Source organism: Accipiter gentilis, chromosome 22 (assembly GCF_929443795.1).
Source record: "Accipiter gentilis chromosome 22, bAccGen1.1, whole genome shotgun sequence".
In the NCBI taxonomy this organism is placed as follows: Eukaryota; Metazoa; Chordata; class Aves; order Accipitriformes; family Accipitridae; genus Astur; species Astur gentilis.
Genome location: NC_064901.1, coordinates 12,541,448 through 12,561,057, shown reverse-complemented (window position 1 = coordinate 12,561,057; position 19,610 = coordinate 12,541,448). Strand labels below are relative to the sequence as shown.

Sequence of the window (19,610 nt, the reverse complement as noted above, 5' to 3'; positions counted from 1 at the left end):
CCGGATCTCAGCGTGAGGCACAATGGCATTATGACGCCTAAGTAATTTTTAAGGATGTAAACTGCGCTCTCAAAATAAGCTGTCGAGAACGCAGCAGCCGAAGCGCCCTGTGACCCAGAACTTTTGTACAGCTCCACCGAGTGTGTTTCTCAACCAAAGACCATTTGGTCAAACTGTAAGTCAGGGCATATGGGGCGAATTTGCCCTTTCAGATTTTCTGCCTGGTAGTTTCTCCTCAGCAGCGAAGGAGCCGTCAATGTTGAGTTGGAAGAGCTCTCAGAAACTCCTGACTACGATACAAGGAAACTACGGGGTCCTCTCTCCTTGCTCCGTGACCAGGCCGGAGGGACAGCGTAAGGTGTCAAACAAGCACTGAGCCTTTAAAACGATAATCGCCGGTGGGGGCATCTCAATTGTGTGCCCCCACCCCAGCATCGCGCAGATGCTTACGTGTGTGTTCCTGCCGACGCGGAGCCGAGTGACCTGGGCACCTTCCCGTCAGCCGGCCCCTCGCCAGGCCCCCGCGGCCGCCAGCGACCTTCGGATCCCTTCGCCGAGGCGAGCGCTCGCCCCGCCCCGCCCCGCCTCTCGCCGCGGCCGGCGGCAGGTAGCGGCGCAGAGGGGCCCTCGCCCCACACCCCACCCCTCCGCCGGCCGTTGGCGAGCCGGCCAATCAGCGCGCGCGGGCTCAGGGCGCGCGCCGGGCCACCTCACTGCGGCGCGGCACGGAGCTGGGGGGGGTGGGCGGAGGGGTGCTGTTGTAGGTGAGGTACCGTCGCGCTTGGAGCGGCTGGGGTTTGGCCAAGAGCTTGTCCTCTGCGGCCCGGCCCGCCCCGCCCCACCCCGCCCCGGCACAGCCTTCCCAGGTGCCCCGGCAGCGGCTGCCCTCGGCCAGCGGGGGCGGCGGGCGAGCGGGCGGGCGCGCTGCGGTGGCGTGCCGGGGGCTGAGGCACGCGTGAGCCCCGGCGGCTCAGCCCGCCCTGGGGAGGGGGCTTGCCCAGAGGGGAGGGCCTGCCCTGCCCTGCCCTGCTCTGCCGTGGCGAAGTTGTGCCGTGGAAAAAGTTGCGGCCGCTTTAGAGCCAGGCGGCGTGAGCAGGAGAGCGCGTTTGGGTACCTGGTAAATCCGGCGGCTTCAGAGAAGAGCAGCCCAGTAGCTGAGCACTTCCTTCTGCCGATAAGATCTTCGCCTGCGCTCGTCACGGGTGGCGGCCGCCGCCGCTGCCCCGCTTGAATTGGTTTCAGGCTCCTCCCGAGGCGACACGGGGAGCGGGAGAGCGGCGAGGCGGGAGGAGGCGATGCGCGGGGCCGCGCTGCTCCCCCCGGCCTCCTCCGCCCCGCGCAGCCCCGCTCCCTGCGCTGCTGGCGGAGCCGGCCGGGCGGCGGAGCCGCGGCTGGCACCGACATGGGAACCTTAGGGAAAAGGAGAGAAAACCAGTGAGTCCGCCGTCGCTCTTTCGGTGTCCCGCTCCCCGCGGCGGCGGGACGGTGCCCCGCCGCGGGGCAGGCTGCGGTCCGGCCGCGGGCGGCGGCGGCGGCGGGCCTCGGGGTCGCACGCCGCCGCGCCTGAGGGCGTCAGGTGCCCGCCCGGGGCGGTGGGGACGGGTGCGACGTGCGGCTGCCGCGCTGCCCCCCGCGGCGGGGCTGGCGGGGCCTTCCGTGGGGCGCGGGGGAGCGGCAGTCCGGGCTCCGCGGAGCGGGGGCGGCCGAGGCCCTCCCGGGTGGGAAAGAGAGGGGCGAAAGCGGCGCGGGAGGGCAGGTGTCTGGGGGGACTTCGTTTCACCCTTTTGAGTGCGAGCGTGCGGCGGCAGGTGGGTCAGCGCGGGCTGGGAAGAGCCTCACGTTCCGGTCCCAGCGTGACAAGCTGAGCCGGAGGGGCGGCTCGGCCCTCGCCCGGGCTCCGGTTACCTGCGACGCCGCCGGCGGGCCGTCTGCCGGGGGGGGGGGGGGGGCGCCGAGCGAGGGGCCGGGGCCGCGGAGCAAGGCTGTCCCCCTCCGCGGCGGGGGGCGGCCACCTGCCCCGGGTGTCAGTTGGCGAGCTGAGGATCCGTCGGTGGTGGTTTCTGCCCCACCGCCGAGTAGCGTTCGGTGGAAACGCAGGGTGCTCGTCGCCCCCCAGCACAGCTTTAATCTATTTTTCATGTCAAGCAGCTGCTGCTGTAAGGGGATCCGTTCGGATGAATGGTTGGTTTCAGCCGTGTCACCCACCGGCTGAGTTTTGCCTGTCCAGCGTTGACACGTCGGCCACAGTGTTATTGTAAACTTTTTTTTGGGGGGTGTGGACACCTTTAGTTTTTCTAACTCTCTGTTGCCAAGACCTAAAGTATCTTCTGCCCTAACTCCTACTTCATGGCTACTGCATTTCTAGGATCCTCTGCCCTGTGTTGAAGAGGCACTGGAACAAACTCAGGAGAGGGGTTTGAGCTTATAAAAAGAAAACCCGGAATCGGGCCTTTGCTCTTTTCGTATGAGAACAGGAAGTCAGATCACAAAGCTAAGAGGGAAATTTTGAGAAAGGGGAAGGGAAGAGAACATTCTCTGCATAGCCCCTGTCAGCTTAACTACGGGGGAGCTGGGTGATGGTCACTGCCTCTGCGGGGTCAGGCCTGTATTCTCCTGACTTTGAAACGATGGAGGCCTGGGGTCAGTGTTGGGTTATAAGTGACATCATGCACAGTTTTGTGGCTTTCCCAGCATTCAAATGAGACAGAAATTTAAGATGAGGCTTGAAATTCACTGGGATGAGGTAGGGTCCAGTCTGTCTTCATAAGGCACGCGTATTTCCAACTTCATCCACGAGTGCCTATACGGAGACGTTTATGTCTTTTACCTTGCCTGTCTGTATGTAATATGCACACTGGATCAATTTCTATGCCTTTTCTTCCCAGGACTGTCAGTTTATTAATAATGTCTTACATAGTGTTCCAAGAAAAGTTGTACGAAAACTTAAGATAGCATCTTAAAGATGCGGGAATCACTTGTTTATAAAGATGGTGGAGTGTAAATTGTCCCCGATAAACCCAAGTTTTATTGAAACAGCAGTGGTTGTTGCCCTCTTGTGAACAGTATGGTTATGCTCTCAAGTCAAATTTTGAAGTGGTTCCTGTTATTTGCAGGCAAAAATGTTTCAGCACTTTTCATCGATATAATAATGTGCCTATTTACTATTTCATATAGAATTATGACCTTGTATGCAAACAGTGAAAAGCCTTTAATATTATCTGTACCTGTATACACATTCTTGAAATCTAAGATATTGTATCATCAAAATACAAGCCTAAAACCAGCTTTATTTTGGTCTCTTTTACCTGTATTATTAAAGACATTAATTTAGTCACGTATGCGATTTTAAAACAACTTAGTAGGAAAAAGTAGTATAGAACAGATGCAAATGAATCTAGGGTTTTTTTGTTTGGTTGGTTTTTTTAAATTGTGAAATACGCCACTGTGAAGTTGCACTGATACTTTGTTTACTTAATAGTGATTTTCCAAATGAAATTAATAAAGCTAGTCTGGCATTTTTTAATGTGTGTAATATTTGATTATAGTTATTTTTTTCTCCTTTACTTTTGGTGGGCACACAAATATGTGGTGGTAGATTACTGCATAACAGTGTTCCTGTTAACATAGTTTGAGGGGGTTTGTGCTTGTGCTGAAATCATAATGTAAACATAACTCCCCAACAAAGAAACAAGACTTCTGGTAATCTTGACAGATCATTGAAGGAGCTCTATAACCGTAGGCTCTACAATCCACATTTAAGGGGGGGTGGGGAAGTCTTTTACTGAGCGGTCTCTTTGGTGTACGTATTAAGTGGGAGGGTTATGTCTTTCAGCACCGTAGCTACAGGGACTTAATTGTCCTTTAAATCTCTCCTCCTTTCCCATGTAGTGTAAAATTTACCACTCGATCTTCTTGTATTTACTTCACTATTATCCTTTCTTTTAGGCAACCTGCCCAAGCATGCAGCACTGCCCCTGAATCAGCACTTGAGCTGAAGCAGATCAGTCATTGTGCCAGCATCTCAAATCTTACCCAGGTCACAATGGTGCCGTTGGGGCACTTAGCCAAAGGGGCCACTTTGGAAGATCTTCTTGAAATCTGCATTCAGTCTTTCGGTGAGTGTATGTTTTTAGAATCATATGAATTCATTTGTGTCCTGGCTATGTCTAGGTCACTTACTAGTGAATTACATTGATTTATTTATTAGTGGAGTAGAAAGATGTAACTGAGAATTTTCTATACCTAGGTGACTGCATATTTTTATAGGTTTCTGGATCTGTTTATGCATATGTGTGTAATATATGCTAAGAGGTTAGTGTGACTACTGCTTTTTCTTGAGAGAATAAGACAAACGCCAATCATCTATACTTCTATGTGTGTTTTTTTGTTGTTCCTTCAAGTACCAATTTGGTAAACTTCAGCAAGTAATCACTATATCTTGCATATTGCAGTAATATTCTCATCATGTCTGTAAACAACATGTTTATATTAAACATTTTGAAATGACCAGGGCTATTTTTACACTAGGTGAAATAACATTGGACTGCTTTTTGCATTATTAGTACAGATTTAAACTTGATTCTTTACAAAATAGAAAGAATCCAAACAAAAATCACAACTGTATACCTTTTTGAGGCTATCAGTTATCCATTTATCTTTTTACAGTAAGAATTGTAATATATGGACAAGCCTGAATCTTGCCTGAGCCCTACGTCCCTAGTTTCCTTTCCCAACTTTTTTATTAGTACATAAGTTTATTTTTTATATTATTAAAATATGTTAGTACTGAAGGCACTCAAAATGATTCTGAATAATTTGCTTGATAAGTAGTGCATCTGTTCACTAATGCTGTGTCTTTCAGTGCTGTGAGCTATTCCCAAAGCATATGTGGCAAAGTCTCAGTTGCAGAGTAGTCCTTAGAAAAATAAATGTACTTGAACACCCACTAAGCTCTAAAATAATTAATCTATATAGTTAAATAGTAACACATACTGCTGATCGAGTGATACAGCACAAATACTGTATAAACAATCACTAATCTTTCATATTAATTGGATATATTTTTTTTAAACTTTAAAGCCTTCTAATCAGCATGTGTAGAAAAATGCATGTCTGAGAAAAGTCAATGAAACATGTAATTGTCAGTAACGTTTTTCTTTTTGGCTTCTTTTCTCTTCCATTTAATTATTGTAAAGAACATATCCACTGAGCTGCTATAAAGCCCTAATTCCTAAATGTTGATTCATATTTTTATAAGTTTTGGCTCACTGGGGGTGAGATAAGACATCTAAAGCATGTGTAAGACCTTCATACAGTTTTAATATTTTGACTACTTGACCAATAATACTGTGCCCACATTTCTATGAAAAAATGGTACTATAAATGTAACATTAAAAAAATCTAGTAAAATGATTACGGTGATTGATTTCAAGTAGTGTAGGTGAAACCCTGAATGGGAGATTATTGTTGGCTTAATTATTTTAATACTTTTTAAAATATTCTATGTATATCAACTTTAGACATGCTTATGTGTTCTTAGATTCCTGGGCATCTGTATATTATAAGGACTAAGGTGACAAAAAAAATCAAGTGTACCTGTCCAGTTCAGCTATATATGCATGTGGATCTTTCTAAAGCGTTTCATACTTCAGTTAGAAAATTTACCATTGCCCACTAAATTGGGTTTTCTTGAACCTTGACAAATGGTATGTAGGTCTAGCAAAGCGAATTGTAGTGCATCTGCAAACATAATCTTAAACTCACTAAGGACTGCTAGAATTATAATGTGTGCTGCGGAAGTTTAGACTCTTCATTGGGCAATTCATAGTAGTCTCTGTATTTGTACATCTTCTGTGACATTATGCAGGTTCTTAAGCTACATTGGAATTTCCCAGTAGGGTATTTAAATAAATTGTAAAGTGCAACTGTTACAACTATAAATAACCTACATAACTAAGTTCCTTAAAGAAGGTTCTTGTAGCTACCAACAAAAACACTATGCAAAATTCATTCACATCATTGTGCTGATAAAGGAAGAGATGGAAAAAACTTTAATCTGGGATTTTGAGGAGGGGTGGTGGTAGCAAGAAAAATGGTGGGGAAAAAAGCATTTTTGCTGAATGATTGCGAGTAAACTGAGTGATTGAGTAAGTCTCTTCCCCTGCATAGTATTAAAGTAAAGTTGTCACCCTGTACTCTAATAGTTCTATTCAGATTGAGGTTATATCTTCAGTCTCAGATATGCTAACCTATAATATTTTGTATATTATTCTAGAAATTCATTATTGTGATCTCAGCAAGTTTTATTTCAATATTAAAAATACAGAAACCCCAAAGATATAAGCACAGATTTGCTCTGTGTATTTTAAGTTTACTTTCTGGAAAAAGCCCTTGATTCATTTGCTGTCTAGGGTTAAGGAGAACAATACACAGTAGGTAGAGATGATGATTTGTCACATTTCAGAATATATACTGCATCATGTTAATATTATGTGTACAATTACAAATACAATTCCTACGTAAAGTATGCAGCTAAATTTATGTTCCTGGACTCAATTATACAAGTTTGGAAAAAGCAAATAATGTGTAAGAGAGGCTGCTGTCAACAATGGTATGTAAGGGGAAGTTGGCAGCCTTTTCCTATATGCAGAAAATGTCACAAGAAGGTCTAACCAAGAAGTTATTAAGAATTAATACACACAGCTGTGAAGAACACAAGTATAAGTATCTTACAGTATGGATGAGGGGAAAAAATGAGAAAGGGGGATATGCTAAGTTGAAGTTAAGAGTGAGAAAGCTAAGCTTGCCACGGTGTTGTAAATGAATTCCAAGATGTTTTGTAGAAAGACAAGTTTTGTCTAGAGAGCCAAGTTTAATTCAAAATCTATGCAGAGGAGGCAAGGAACAAAGATTGGATCTTGGAGTTAGTGATACTGTCTGTAAGTCTACAACAGTGCTGGGTAGAAGATGAGACTAGAATGTGGACAATTTTTTTTAATTTTTATTTTTTCTTTAAGAGAAGACCAAAAGTTTATTCAGTGTAATTACCTTAAACATCTGCTTTGGGATGATTAGTGTGTGTTCTTTCACCTCTCAAATTTGGTCATCTTTAGCTTGAACTGATGAATGATAGGCATGTGCTTTAGTGACAGAAATAGTGAGGGTCATATGAGGGAGTGTGAAGTCATGTAGATGTGGTTCACGATAACTACATCTGAGAGATCAGCTTTACACCAGTGTTTATTCAATTGCATGATGAGAAGGAGATGCTGAAAATAGAGGTTTCTTCAAATCCCATGAAAGGTTGCATCAGGATGTGTAAGATGAATTATCTTGCAAATCCATTGCCAAAAGAAAAGGCAACAGAAAAGCCAGGATGTAAGCAAGAGTTCAGGAAAAATAGCATGATGGCACGTTGAAGGCAGGAAGTGTCTTAGAAAGCAGTATTGGTCCTGAGATTAGGAGAAGATTTGTAGAGACTTGAAACCGCTCTTATCAGTTTAAGGAGAAGAGATTTGGTTATAAAGGACAGTGATTCAAAAAACACTCTACATGACTTGGAAGATCTCTCAACATTGTAAGTAGCTACAGGATGCTGTTACTGCTATGATCTGGATTGACAAGAAGAGCTGTAGAGCTCAAGTAAATGCATCACATGTGATTGCCTTAGAAAAGAAGAGGAAGTGTAGCATCTAAGTGGAGCTGACAATAACTTCTAAAGATGAAAAAGTGATCGTGTGGAAAGAAAGAGCAGTCATAACAGGGAAATGAAGGGAAACAGAAATCAAAGAAGGGAAGAGAGTGCTTAGAGGGGCAGAGCATGAGGTAGGGCAAAATTACTGAAAAGACTAGAAAATACACAGGATTCAGTGAAACCTCTCCATCAGAGAGGTGAATTCTGAACAGAAAGGTCATAAAGAGAAAATTAAAGGTAGATGTTCAATTGGGGACAAGATGGCTGATATTGTGAGTTCAGGGAAGCAAAGTAATAAATAGATCTTGGCTTGGAATATGACAGCTTCAGGAGGGAGATAATTTATTCTGGAGAAAATCTTCATTAGTGACTGTGATTCTGGAGTGGAATTGTAAGTAGAACAGTGACTTTAACTACCTGCATCCATGTTTTTCCATTATGTAGTATATAAAATGCCTGGAAAAGAATGTACTTTGACTGGCAGACAGTTCTCTGAAAGTCAATATGGCTTTGCCTCCTACTTTGCTGCTAGCTGTAAAGACACTTACCAGCTTTGTTGTTGAAACTGACAGAGTAGGGTCCGCTTTGCTGGTCCACAGCCATATTAACTGTTTAATGCTGACAGTTCAGTAGAACACACATATGCCTAGTAGCACAGCCCTACTTTTTGCTAGTTCTTACAGTATTCTTTGTGAGACTGCATAAATGCATGTTAACATATATTTAGTCCAGAAAGTGTTACAGATCAGAGAGGAAAAATATAACAGCAGTGTTCACTTCACTGGATATCTTGTTAACTCTATACCTGCTAACTACAGAAATGAAATAATAGTTGTTCCTAACACTTTTCACCCTAGACTGTCATGCTACTGTGAGCTTGATGTTCTGACTATGTGTTAGCAAGTCAGTTTCTATTCTAGCAGATACTTTTTTTCTATTTGTATCTTCACTACATGTTTGTGCATGGTAAGAGGTCTCTGTTTCATTCCTTTGACTATAAATGTTTCTCTTCATCTTATAAATGTACTTTTTTTTTTTTAATCTTGAGTAAGGTTTAAGTGTGCTTAATTTTTTTTTAAACAAATACAACTTTCAAGTGTTGGATGAACTATTTTAACAAGCATTCAAGCTTATAGACCATGTAGGGTCAGAGGGCCTTCTCCTTGCCCACACAAAACATTTGTTTAAATTGTTTTTACAAGTGTTTAAAAACTCTGTTGCAATTGGGAGAAAATGTATCTTCAGCATAGTGTCAATTTGCTATGTCCCTGGAGTGTTACTTAGAACTACCTAACAAAAAATTCCAAGAGTGCACTTGAAAGCTGAGAAATCCCTAAGATCTCAAAATTTTAATATTATGAAGGTATTTCTGTCCTTAACCTTTGAGTGCGAGATCTTACTCATTTACCTCTTACATTTGAGTACTGGAAGCATGTATGTTGTAGCACACAGAAGACCTATGCTTATTCTACAATTCAGGCATTTCAGTTACTGCTAGACAAGACGAATGTGCTCAATAGAAAAAAGAAATTATGAAACATCATCTTTAAATGCATGTTGCCATGTATTGTCCCTGTGTCTGGTTTCCTAAGAGAGATGTAAGTAAAGTGCTTTAGGAAAGCAACCAAAATATTTCCCAGAGCGTGTAAGCATAATTCTGTGTGGAAGATGAGCCACAATAAACTGTTTGCAGTGGAGTTATTTGTTTGTACCGCTACATCAATCTTCAATATGAAAAAAAAAGAAAGATTAAAATAAGATTTAAACCCATGGCTAGTACTTTTCAAAGCAGTTAAAAATCATAACCTCAAAGATTAGCAATGTTATTAATAGAATTTAGGTGAACCTAGTGCAATTTGCAACTTCTAATGGTCATAATACTCTTGGACAGCTAGGTGTAAGAGGAGGTTGTGATGCAAATTGTTCTGCAGTGTCTGATCAGTGCTAAGCTAGCCTGTTGCCTCAATGTGTGATGGAGATGTATGTAAACAAACCTTAGAAACCACTTCCAGACTGATCTGGATGAAAGATGCCACAGAATTGTTTTGACAGAAATCTGGCAAAGGTGCTGGTGCTGGTTGCCTCCTAGGTGCTAGCTGCCTAAAACTGTACAAGTTAATCATAGTTAACATTTTCTAGAATAAAAAAATAACTACATTAGCAGAGCTGTCTAGTTCTATGAACTGATATTTTTATAGCTCAATTTTGTATCAATATCATGCAAAAATATATAGAGTCTTAGGAATTCTTTGAGAGCCAGGTAAGTATTGCATCCATTTTACAAACAATGAAACAGGCAAGTTAACTCATTAGGAGAACTGTAGCCATCTTCTCTAAAATACAGAAAATTTTAAAGTTCTATCCAGTTTTTCTGCTTTCAGTTATCTAGAAAAACCCATTCTACTCTTAACATAAGTACTTTCTTCCAGTCTAGTTAAAACATACAATAACTAGTAAAACAATCACAGTTCAAGTACCAAGTTTATCCTTTTACCAAATTTACCATATACCAAATTCTAACATAGAATTCTGACTCAAAAGCAGTTACATGTTTCAAGGCACATGCACACTCAAAGAAGGCAACTTTGGTCATTTACTTTTTTCTGTTAGGTTTGCCTGAATAGGCATTTGTTTTTATCTTGTGCTCCACAAACTTGTAGGGTTCCACCCCTTGCCCCTGAAGCCAAAGCTGAATGTTGAGATCTCCAGACCCCCCAAAAGTACTTAAAGTTTGTTCATGGTATTGTTCCATATTAAAATGTTGTTGATCGTTGTGTGTTAAGTAATCTGGGTGTGATTTGGTCATATACAGTGCAGAAACTTTAGTATTGCTTGGCAAGAGAAACTATGTTAATGATCAATTAATGACATTGTGGGAACAGAATAGTCATTACTGCTCTGTAGAATGCATGACATTGTGGGAACAGAAGAGTAGTTACTGCTCTGGAGAACACTAAGTGCTGTTTAGCTAACTATTAAAGTTAATTGTGATTGTACCAAAATGAAAATAGATTTCATTTTTAATCTGAAGTCTGTGGAAAAAGTTTTCCCAAAGACAAGCAACTTAGATATCTTTATATTTTAAAGTTCCATTTAGCTAATTTGACTTCAGTCTTTTCAATATAATTTTCCAAAGTCAAGAAATAAGTAATAAAAGAAAATGAAGCAAACTTAGACCTCTTGCTTTATGAAGCAGTCTCCCATTTACTTATATCTACTGCAGTGATGTGATAGAAAATTCTATCTTCATACCTCTAAATATAACTTCAGAAAAAAAATATAACTTTTATTTAGCAATGCAAAAAAGCTTAGATAGCAATAGAAAATAATTCATTCTCCTGAGAATGTTGTATGAATTTAATTCTTATTCCTCAATCTATGTATGAAGTTGAAGCAAGAAATAAGTCACTTGTTCTTTAGGCTTCCCCATGCATTTTACTTCCTATGTTATTTGGTTTGGTTTGTGTGTGCTTTAGTGTGAAGTCTTTTAGTGTTCTGCTGTGTATTGCCAAGTGAGAAGACATGTTTTTACATTGCTTTTTTAAGGCTGAAAAATAAGGGGCTTCCCTTAGGCTGTTACATAGTTCAGTAGATCTTTCTGTTATGCAGGACAGGCTGGAGATTAAAAGCTAAGGTAACTTTCTAAACATGATATCACTTCCCCCCCCCCCCCCCCCCCCCCCATTACTGAGGTAAGACAGTGCAAGTGCAACCGCTGGCAAAAGGGAAAGATAAGAGAGTACCTCTTGGGAGCTATTAAGATTACACTTGCATTGGTGATGACTTTAGGAATCCCCAAACACTGCAGTTTTAATACTCAAATGTATATGGAGGTCACATTCAGAAAAATTCAGTGCCTTGTGCCGCCTGCATTGTGTCAAAAGATCATTTAGAGATATGCAGTAATATCTTTCTTTGGAAATACGGAACTCCTCCGGCAGAGAACAGCGTGAGATGTCAAGAGCTTTTCTATTTTAACCTTTACATTTTTTGGGGGAAAAAGATTCACCCTCAAAATACTCACTTTGGGTATGGGTGAGATTGTCTTCTCTCCTCCTCCAGGAGAACCAGTTATGTTTAATGTTAATCTCCAGTGTGTAGTGTTACTCTTTTAAAAGTGTACATTTAAGAAAAAAGAAAAAAAAGTATTTAGGTTGAATAACATAGAAAACAATCAAATACCTTTATTAGTAATATTAACAAATGCCCTGCAACAGTACTTGGGAGGCATAAGACTCTTGCTCTGAACTAGACCAGCTGATACAATGGGGCCAATAAAGCTTACACTTGAACACATGTGGGAATGTTTCTCTGAAAATTTGGCATACTGCAGCTAGCTTGCATTGGCAATTGGGAAGCTGCTTCTGAATGCAGACAATTTGATAGCAGTACCTGGTGATTAGGTATGTTTTTTAAGTTTGGAATGAAGCTGCGTGGGGAGTTGGGGGGGTTTTGTTTGTTTGTTTGTTTTTTGAACTTTGGTTCTTTTCATCCATGGTGAACAAGAGATGTTTCAGTCTAAGGGTGAACTGTTGTGATTTAACCCCAGCCATCAGCCAAGCACAACACAGCTGCTTGCTTACCCCCCACCCCCCTGCCCAGCCCCTGCAGTGGGATGGGAGAGAGAACTGGAAGGGTAAAAGTGAGAAAACTCATGGGTTGAACTAAAGAGAGTTTAGTAAGTTTAAAACAAACAAACAAAAACAACTAAAAACCCCAAACAAACCCAAGAAAAACATGTGATGTGAAAAAAACTAATTGCTCATCACCAGCCAGCTGATGCCCAGCCAGTCCTTGAGCAATGGCAGCTGTGGCAAACTTCAACTCAGTTTTTGTTGCTGAGCATGACATGATATGGTGTGCAGTATCTGTTTTGTCGGTTGGGGTCAGCTGTCCTAGCTGTGTCCACTCCCAGCTTCTTGCCTGCCCCCAGCCTACTTGCTGGTGGGGCAGTTGTGAAAAGGCATGCCCCATGTGCTGGGTTAGAAGCTACTTTGCCAGAGTATGTAAACACTAATACTAGAAATATATCTGGAAGTTAGAGAAAAGACTAAAAAGCTGAGGTATGTAAGGGAGGGAAACATGAAACAGTAAGTCAGAAATACTGGAGCAGGAGTAGAGTTGGAGCATGCATCAGTAATGAAAATCAAGGCCAGGAACTGGGATCTAAGTGATCTGCAACATCTTCGAGTCCCTGAGAGGAAAGCAGCTTGACGTCTGCTAGTCCGTTACAATTTGAACCTTTGGATGGGGCTGACTTCATACTTCCTTGGATGTGATAACTGGCTGCCCCAGGATCAATCATGCAGTTAGAGAGAAGCTTGTTATAAAACACTGCAGTTGTGGGATGAGTAAGTGTGAAGCATGCAGCTGGGTTCAGTGGTCAAATAGTGATACCAGCCTCAGAAGTTTCTGATTCTGTTCTGGGAGTCTCATTTATCTTATCTATCTGTGCCTATGCCACCCCAACTGTGTGGCCAGGCATTACACTTGAATTATTTAAGAGTTGCCTGCAGCTCAAAAGCTGCACGTGGCTCCAGTATCATGATTTAAAACTTTGAAAAAATCTTGAACGCTCAAATGATGTTTTGTAGGCTTTGGAGAAAAAGACTGTTTGATTAAAAAGTTCTTATCTAAATTTGCTAAAATCAATACTTTAAACATGCTGTAGAACAATGTATGGGGGGGTGGGTGTGTGTGTGAACTTTCTATCTTGTTCTGTGTACTTGATCTGAATTTCCAAGGCTAATGGAATGCTTTCCACCCACATTTCATTTGGTTTCTCTCGAAGTACATTTTAATTTTTCAAAATCATCCCATTTCGCCTTGACAAGAGCTTTTATCTTCTTGTTTTCATTTCAAAGAATTACCCACCCAGAGTTCTTTCTGCAAGATGTAGCTTCCCAAAAGCTGTTTCTGAGAGAGGGTAATGGCTTTCCCTTGAGGTTTTTCTCCCCTAATGTTCCCTACCCTCACATAGTACAGTCTTATTATCCTTTTTGGATGCATATTAGACTCACTTGTGTCTTGAATATATCTGCAATGTTAATGAGTATTTGGAGGAACAGCAGTGGGTTCTCCCCCCCCACATTCTGTAGGGAATTTGAAGGGGGAAGTAGACTTGGAGAAGTATCAAGTTTATAGGGTTTCTTCCAACATCTGTGTTTACTTGGCTTGTTTAGGGTTCTATTGGTGCAGGATTGATCACAAAGTAGTATGATTCTTTCCTCTCTGGAAAATACTGATTTGTTCTTATTTTAATTTTGGAGTTTTCCGCCTAAGACCAATTACTTGGGTAAATAAATTTATGTGTTACTTAATAGTTACAAGCATGTATGCACTATAAGCCAATTAAAAAAAAATAAAAAATTAGCGCAATTCCCTGACTATTTTGGTACTGTCTGCTAAACATTATAGCATTCTAGTTGCATGAGGGGGAACACCACCATCCTGTATAGATTTAAATGTAAGCTGGAGAGCTTAAGACTCTACCTTCTTTCTGCTTCAGCTAAAATTAAAACTATAATTCTTTTACCTAATTAGTGTGTCATCTTTGTAAGGACATTGTAATTAAGTTATTTCTGAAAGATATTATGCACTTAAAATACTGATCTGAAATAAAGAAAAATTCACTAAGGACAAGTACAAAGTTCTACACTTAGGGTAATCAGTTGTAAAGACAGTAGGGTAAAATCCTTGATATATAGCATTTCTTCAGAAAAGGATCTGAGTGGGAAGATGGATTTTAAAACTGAAGATAGTTTAATGATATTGTACCACTGCAGAAACTCTAAGGATAGAAGTGCATGAGTAGAGGGATATGTGTGCTTATTTTTTTATATATATATACACACACATTATATATGTACATTTACATATATAAAAATGTGTATATATATATATAAAGGTATTATATACCTATATAAAATTGACAAATTTGGTGTTTCCCTAGCTCAGAAAAGAGGCAAGGGGAGCAATCCTTAAATAGAGAAAATATATTGATAGAGTGTTTTTTCTGTCTGCTGCGGGTCAGGTATAATGTGCTTAAGCTTGCCCAAGTTGCCTGAAGTCTTTGATTAGACAGTAAGCAGAACTCTAATGACGGATGTGCTCAAGTGCTGGAATAAGTCACCTACAGAGGCTGTGAAATCCTCATCACTGTAGAATTTTAACAACAAATTAAACTGGTTCTGAAGCATACTGGCTTTGAGAAAGCTGATTCTGCATTGGAGCAGGGGAATAGAGAGTACATTAGCTCCTAGCCCTGATTTCTGCCATCAGCTGAGCTTTCAGCTGTCATTAAAAAATAAAGACTATTTCCAATTCAAAAACTAAACACCCTAGTTTAAGTTGAAAGTGCTTGCTGACCCTCAATGGTGTCATAACTGATGAGCAGGGTGATGGCTTATGAATCTGATTCTGACCAAATGTGATCAATTTAATGAAGAGTGTTAAATGACAGGGTACCAAATTCCAACACAGCAATAATAAATCTGTAGTAAGAAGACTACTATGTGTTGCATAAGTTTTAAGCTGAAGGGGAACAGAGTGTTTCCTGTTTTTGAAGGGATGTTCCAGGAAGTATCCATGAAATACTCATGAAATATTTAATTCAAATTTGGTTGCTTCTAGCCATTCTGAGGTTGTCTATTAGTACTGCACCTCTCAAGTGGGGCAGAGACATTGACTTATGGCTGTTTCAGTTCAGTCACTAAACCCTAGCATGTACTCCCACATGTACCTCCAGATCTCATACATATCTGTGTGCTTCATCAAAGTCTTTGAGACCTTGAGAACATCAGTTCCCTCAGTTTTCAAATCACATGCTGCTTTAGTAATCTTTGCAGACATTTATAACACCATCCCCACACCATCATCTTTAAGCTACCAGAAAAAAACCACACTTTGCAGAAATCTTGAAGAATTCAATGTAGCACATCAGTATAGCAACCCATGACTTTCAGCTTTGCACTTAATAAGACTGCCTGGCAATTGCTTGATGCTTTCTTGCATTGCATTGCTTCTGGTGCTACTTTTTGAAAACCACTGAAAGACTTAAGGGAGTTTACAAGAAGTTATTCATGTTCTAAAGAAATTATTCATGTTCTTAGTAGCTTAGTCACTGATCACGTGATGTCAGTGCTCTGTGATTAATTTCTGATTCACTTCAAATTGTACACTAGGTGATAGAGTTGGAACCTGCTTATGAAATAAAGACAGTGCTTATGAAATAAAGGCCTAGAAAAGCTAACTTTTCTTTCTTGCAAAATTCAGTTCAGTTAAGACATCCTTGGCATTCTTCCTGTTGCCTTATCATTGCACTTATGAGTGGGAAGGTCTCAGTACAATGATCTTCTCTATTGAACATACTCTTTCTGTTAAGCGTGTTTACCACAGCCTTCATGGCCATCGGGACCTGGTGAAAAGTGGGCAGTGTGCTCTTAAAGCCTTGCTTATTGGCCTTTGAGTACTTCGATTCTTTCAACTATTCTAGGAACAAGTGATACTTCAGCTATTTCTAAGTCATAGATTACAGGGAGGCACCAATTGCGTCGTGCAATAGAGTGGCTGATGGGCCTAGATTTTGATGTTCTTACCCTTGTGTGTTCTGAGTCTCGCATATGCAATGGAACTTTTGTAATTGTAGTTTTTAGCAGCTTTGTGTTACTACGTAGATAATAAAATATTTAGCCCTAAATGTCTTTGTGCTTTGACTCATGTAGTTGAGTACTGGAAAAATATATTCAACTCCTGCTTCCTTGTTTGTTTCAAAGAATATTTATTAAAACATCTTAGTACAATAAAGGCATTTAGAGGAGGAAAAGCATGTAACCATTGGGTTATTTGTATTTTGGTGCAGTGAAACAAAGCTAAGGCTTATGCAGTATTTTGCAGCTTGCTTTAAGGTAAATTGACTAACTGAAACACACCCATTCCACTTTATTTAGTATTCACTTAGTGGTTTTTGCTCAGCAGGGTGTGTGGTTAGAAACAGGTATACAAACGGAAATGAAAATGAGTCTCAAAGTTTTAAAACAAACTGCTGGAGGTTCAAGAGAATGCTGCAGAGGCATTCAGAGTACTTGCAACACAGTCAGGAAAGCCCACTTATTGGCTCCACCGTTTGCGCAGAGATAGTTTACCACCGCTTTTGTTACTTCCTTATGCACAGCTACAGGTTAGCTCTCTGAAAAGACGTGACCTAGTGGTCAGAGATGCGAAAGACCCAGTGACAGTTCTGAAACTGAAACTGAGCTGGAGTCTCTGCTCATCTATGGCCCATTTTTAGCTGTTTAACTCCATGGATTTTTTTGAATTATGAATTTGTGAAATAGAGATGGAAGAGGAATCAGATTCAATATTTTTCTGTTTAGTAACACCTGCTGTATCATGGTGTATGCACTTGAAAAGTCCTTCCTTTTAAAACTGGTCAGGAAGATGACATTAAATATTTGATACTGCTTGTGTTTGCAAAATTGTGTGCTGCTACAGTTCCATGCAGGCTTGCTGTTAAGTGCTGAACTGTACTGGGAACCTTAAGGTTTTTTTTTCCTGCAGAGTGTTTATTTTGGTTTTTAAACCACCACTAATACAATGGTTTTCTTTGTGGAGATAAGCCTTTTAGTTGGGTGAGAGAATGGACAGCACAAAATTTAGTACTGCTTTAATGCGTGCAGAATAATTGCATGTCATCATAATGAAGTCTATCTCTGTTGTGAGATAATTAGGTCCGGATGTTGTGAAGCACAAATGCACTTTCGTTATGCAAGAAAATACTGTAAATGTGTTGACCTAATCACTAGTAGTAGTCAGAATATACTGTTTTTCTCTGAATTGTAAAATGGAAAAGGTAAAATGGAAGAGAGTCCTTCTAGAGGACAGAAATTCAGTCTGGAACCTGGTACCAAGTGGTACCTGTGTTATGTCATGGCAGAGGATTTTGGAATATGCACGAAGGAGAAACTGCTAGGAGAGAGAGTTATTTGCTGTCTTCGTTAGCCGGAGATGATCTATATTGAGCGCTTCGGAAAACCTGGTGATTTAATTACAGCTGTATATACTTAATAGTATGTGTGCATGTGACAATTTGGCTTCAAAGTTAAGGATATATTGAACTGCTTTTCTGATTAAACAAGAGCTGTTGGATGGAGGCTCTGGCAGAACACCAAGTTTTTTAAAATGGGTGAAAATTGTTACAGGCCTCTGTGTGCAAGGCCTAAAATAATTTTAGTCTTCCTGAAGACACTGGAAGAGTACAAAATGCCAAATATTAAAGGCCTGAATAAGTACTGATTTCTGATGTCCCAGCCTTCCTCTGCAAATTTCCTACTTCTCTGGATGAATACTTTGCTGTTTTGCCCTCAGTGCACCTGCTGTGTAATACCTAGGCAGTTTATATCCAAGAAAGATTCTCTAGGTAATGAATGAAATTATGTGAGAACTTGAACAAGGAATGCATAAACTTCGGTTCATGCTATAAAACTGAGAACTTGTAGTATAAGTCAAAAGGCAGCTCAAGAACTTTTAGTTACTTGGGGTCTCATTTATGGGGCTATAGGACAGGCAGACTTTCCCCTTGCCCATATCACTGTAGGTAGAATTGCTCCTTACAATTTAAGTGTAACTACAGAAGATAGATTCAGAAAGTGGTGTCTTGTGTTCAGTGTTGAAGATCACCTGATGCATGAAGTTCTCATTCTGGGCTTGATAGTGCTGAGTGGGTTGATGCATGTTCACGTAGGCTCTGCCAGAATTTACTGATCAGGATTTTTCTGCCTGTCTTGCCTGAGAGGCTGGCTGTAGGTATTTCAAGACTCTTTATTGTATTAAGTTTCCTCCAAACTGATTAAGCTTTTGCTAGAAGAATGAAGTTACCCACACCAGGTATATGGTACCTAGCATATCCTCTGCTTTCAGGGCTGCAAACAATCAGCTAAAACAATAACTTCACATGTAAACTACAGATCTAGGCCATTCTGAGTCACCTTCCTACGAAACTGTATCTACTCTGCATGAAATAGTCAGCCTGTCTGCCAGCTTAAACTAAATTTAATGGAAAGATAGGAATCTCAAAGAATTGTTTGTGTAGAAGAGAGACATCCAGATCAGTACCCACGTTGGTGTAGGGGCAGCTGTGCGAGCCCAGCGTTGGTTTGATTTGATTTGCTGTCTGGCCAGTCAGCCTGGATTCAAGGTTTTGTGTAGCTGATAACTTTAAGCATGAGTGAGGAGTTCTGGCATTGTGGTGAGGAAGAGAAGGAAAAGACTTTCAGGGGAGAGTATAGTGATAAAGGGCATGAATAGGACTATTGTGGAGTGAAGAACAGAGGAGACAGATCTAGAGGAAATCAGGCTTTACTAGTTCTCCCAAAGATCCAATGTGTTGTTCGAAAGAAAAGGCCTGGGCTCTGGGGTTCTCTCTTCACATTTGATACCTTCCTGTAGAAAGGCATGGAAACTCTTGCTGAATGACTAACATGGATTATATTGTTTTGCAAGTGGGCCAAGTTTAATGTTCCCTTTTGGTGTTGTGCAATTTAAAAAAATTTTTTTCCCCCTCTAGTAATAGATGCCATTTCATATGCTGCAAATCTGCCGTTTCACCTACCTCTTCTATTTTGCCTTATTGTGCGTTGTTTCTGTATATTGTTTCTGTTATTGCTATTTTAAGTGATCAGTACATTTATCCTCATAGAGGACAGTGTATTTAAAATTATTCAAAAAGGTAAATTTTCTTTTGTATTTGAAATGGTGTCTAATTCCAGTTCAAGCTACTTAGGTTCTCTCATGGCAGGATGTAGAAAAAAATCATCTGTTAATGTTTACAAACACTTTCACTACTGTGTTTGTTACAGAAATGGAAACTATTTTAAACATTCTGTTACATTTGATGACCTTAATCTTTTCTGAATATGGA

At 40.9% G+C, this 19,610-nt stretch overlaps 1 protein-coding gene across 8 annotated transcripts in view; it reads left to right on the top strand.

The window, feature by feature from the left end:
• The first annotated feature begins 920 nt into the window (after positions 1 to 920).
• The window catches only part of RASGRP1 (RAS guanyl releasing protein 1), a 44,379-nt gene continuing 25,689 nt past the window's right edge, over positions 921 to 19,610 (top strand). For all 8 annotated transcript variants that reach the window (XR_007509204.1, XR_007509202.1, XR_007509203.1 and 5 more), the window contains exons 1-2: positions 921 to 1,434; positions 3,946 to 4,115. Coding sequence is in view for 4 of the 8 variants with exons in the window: in XM_049825934.1 (XP_049681891.1) it covers positions 1,403 to 1,434; positions 3,946 to 4,115 (202 nt within the window). In the remaining 4 variants the exon portion in view is untranslated. The remainder of the gene's footprint in view (positions 1,435 to 3,945; positions 4,116 to 19,610) is intronic.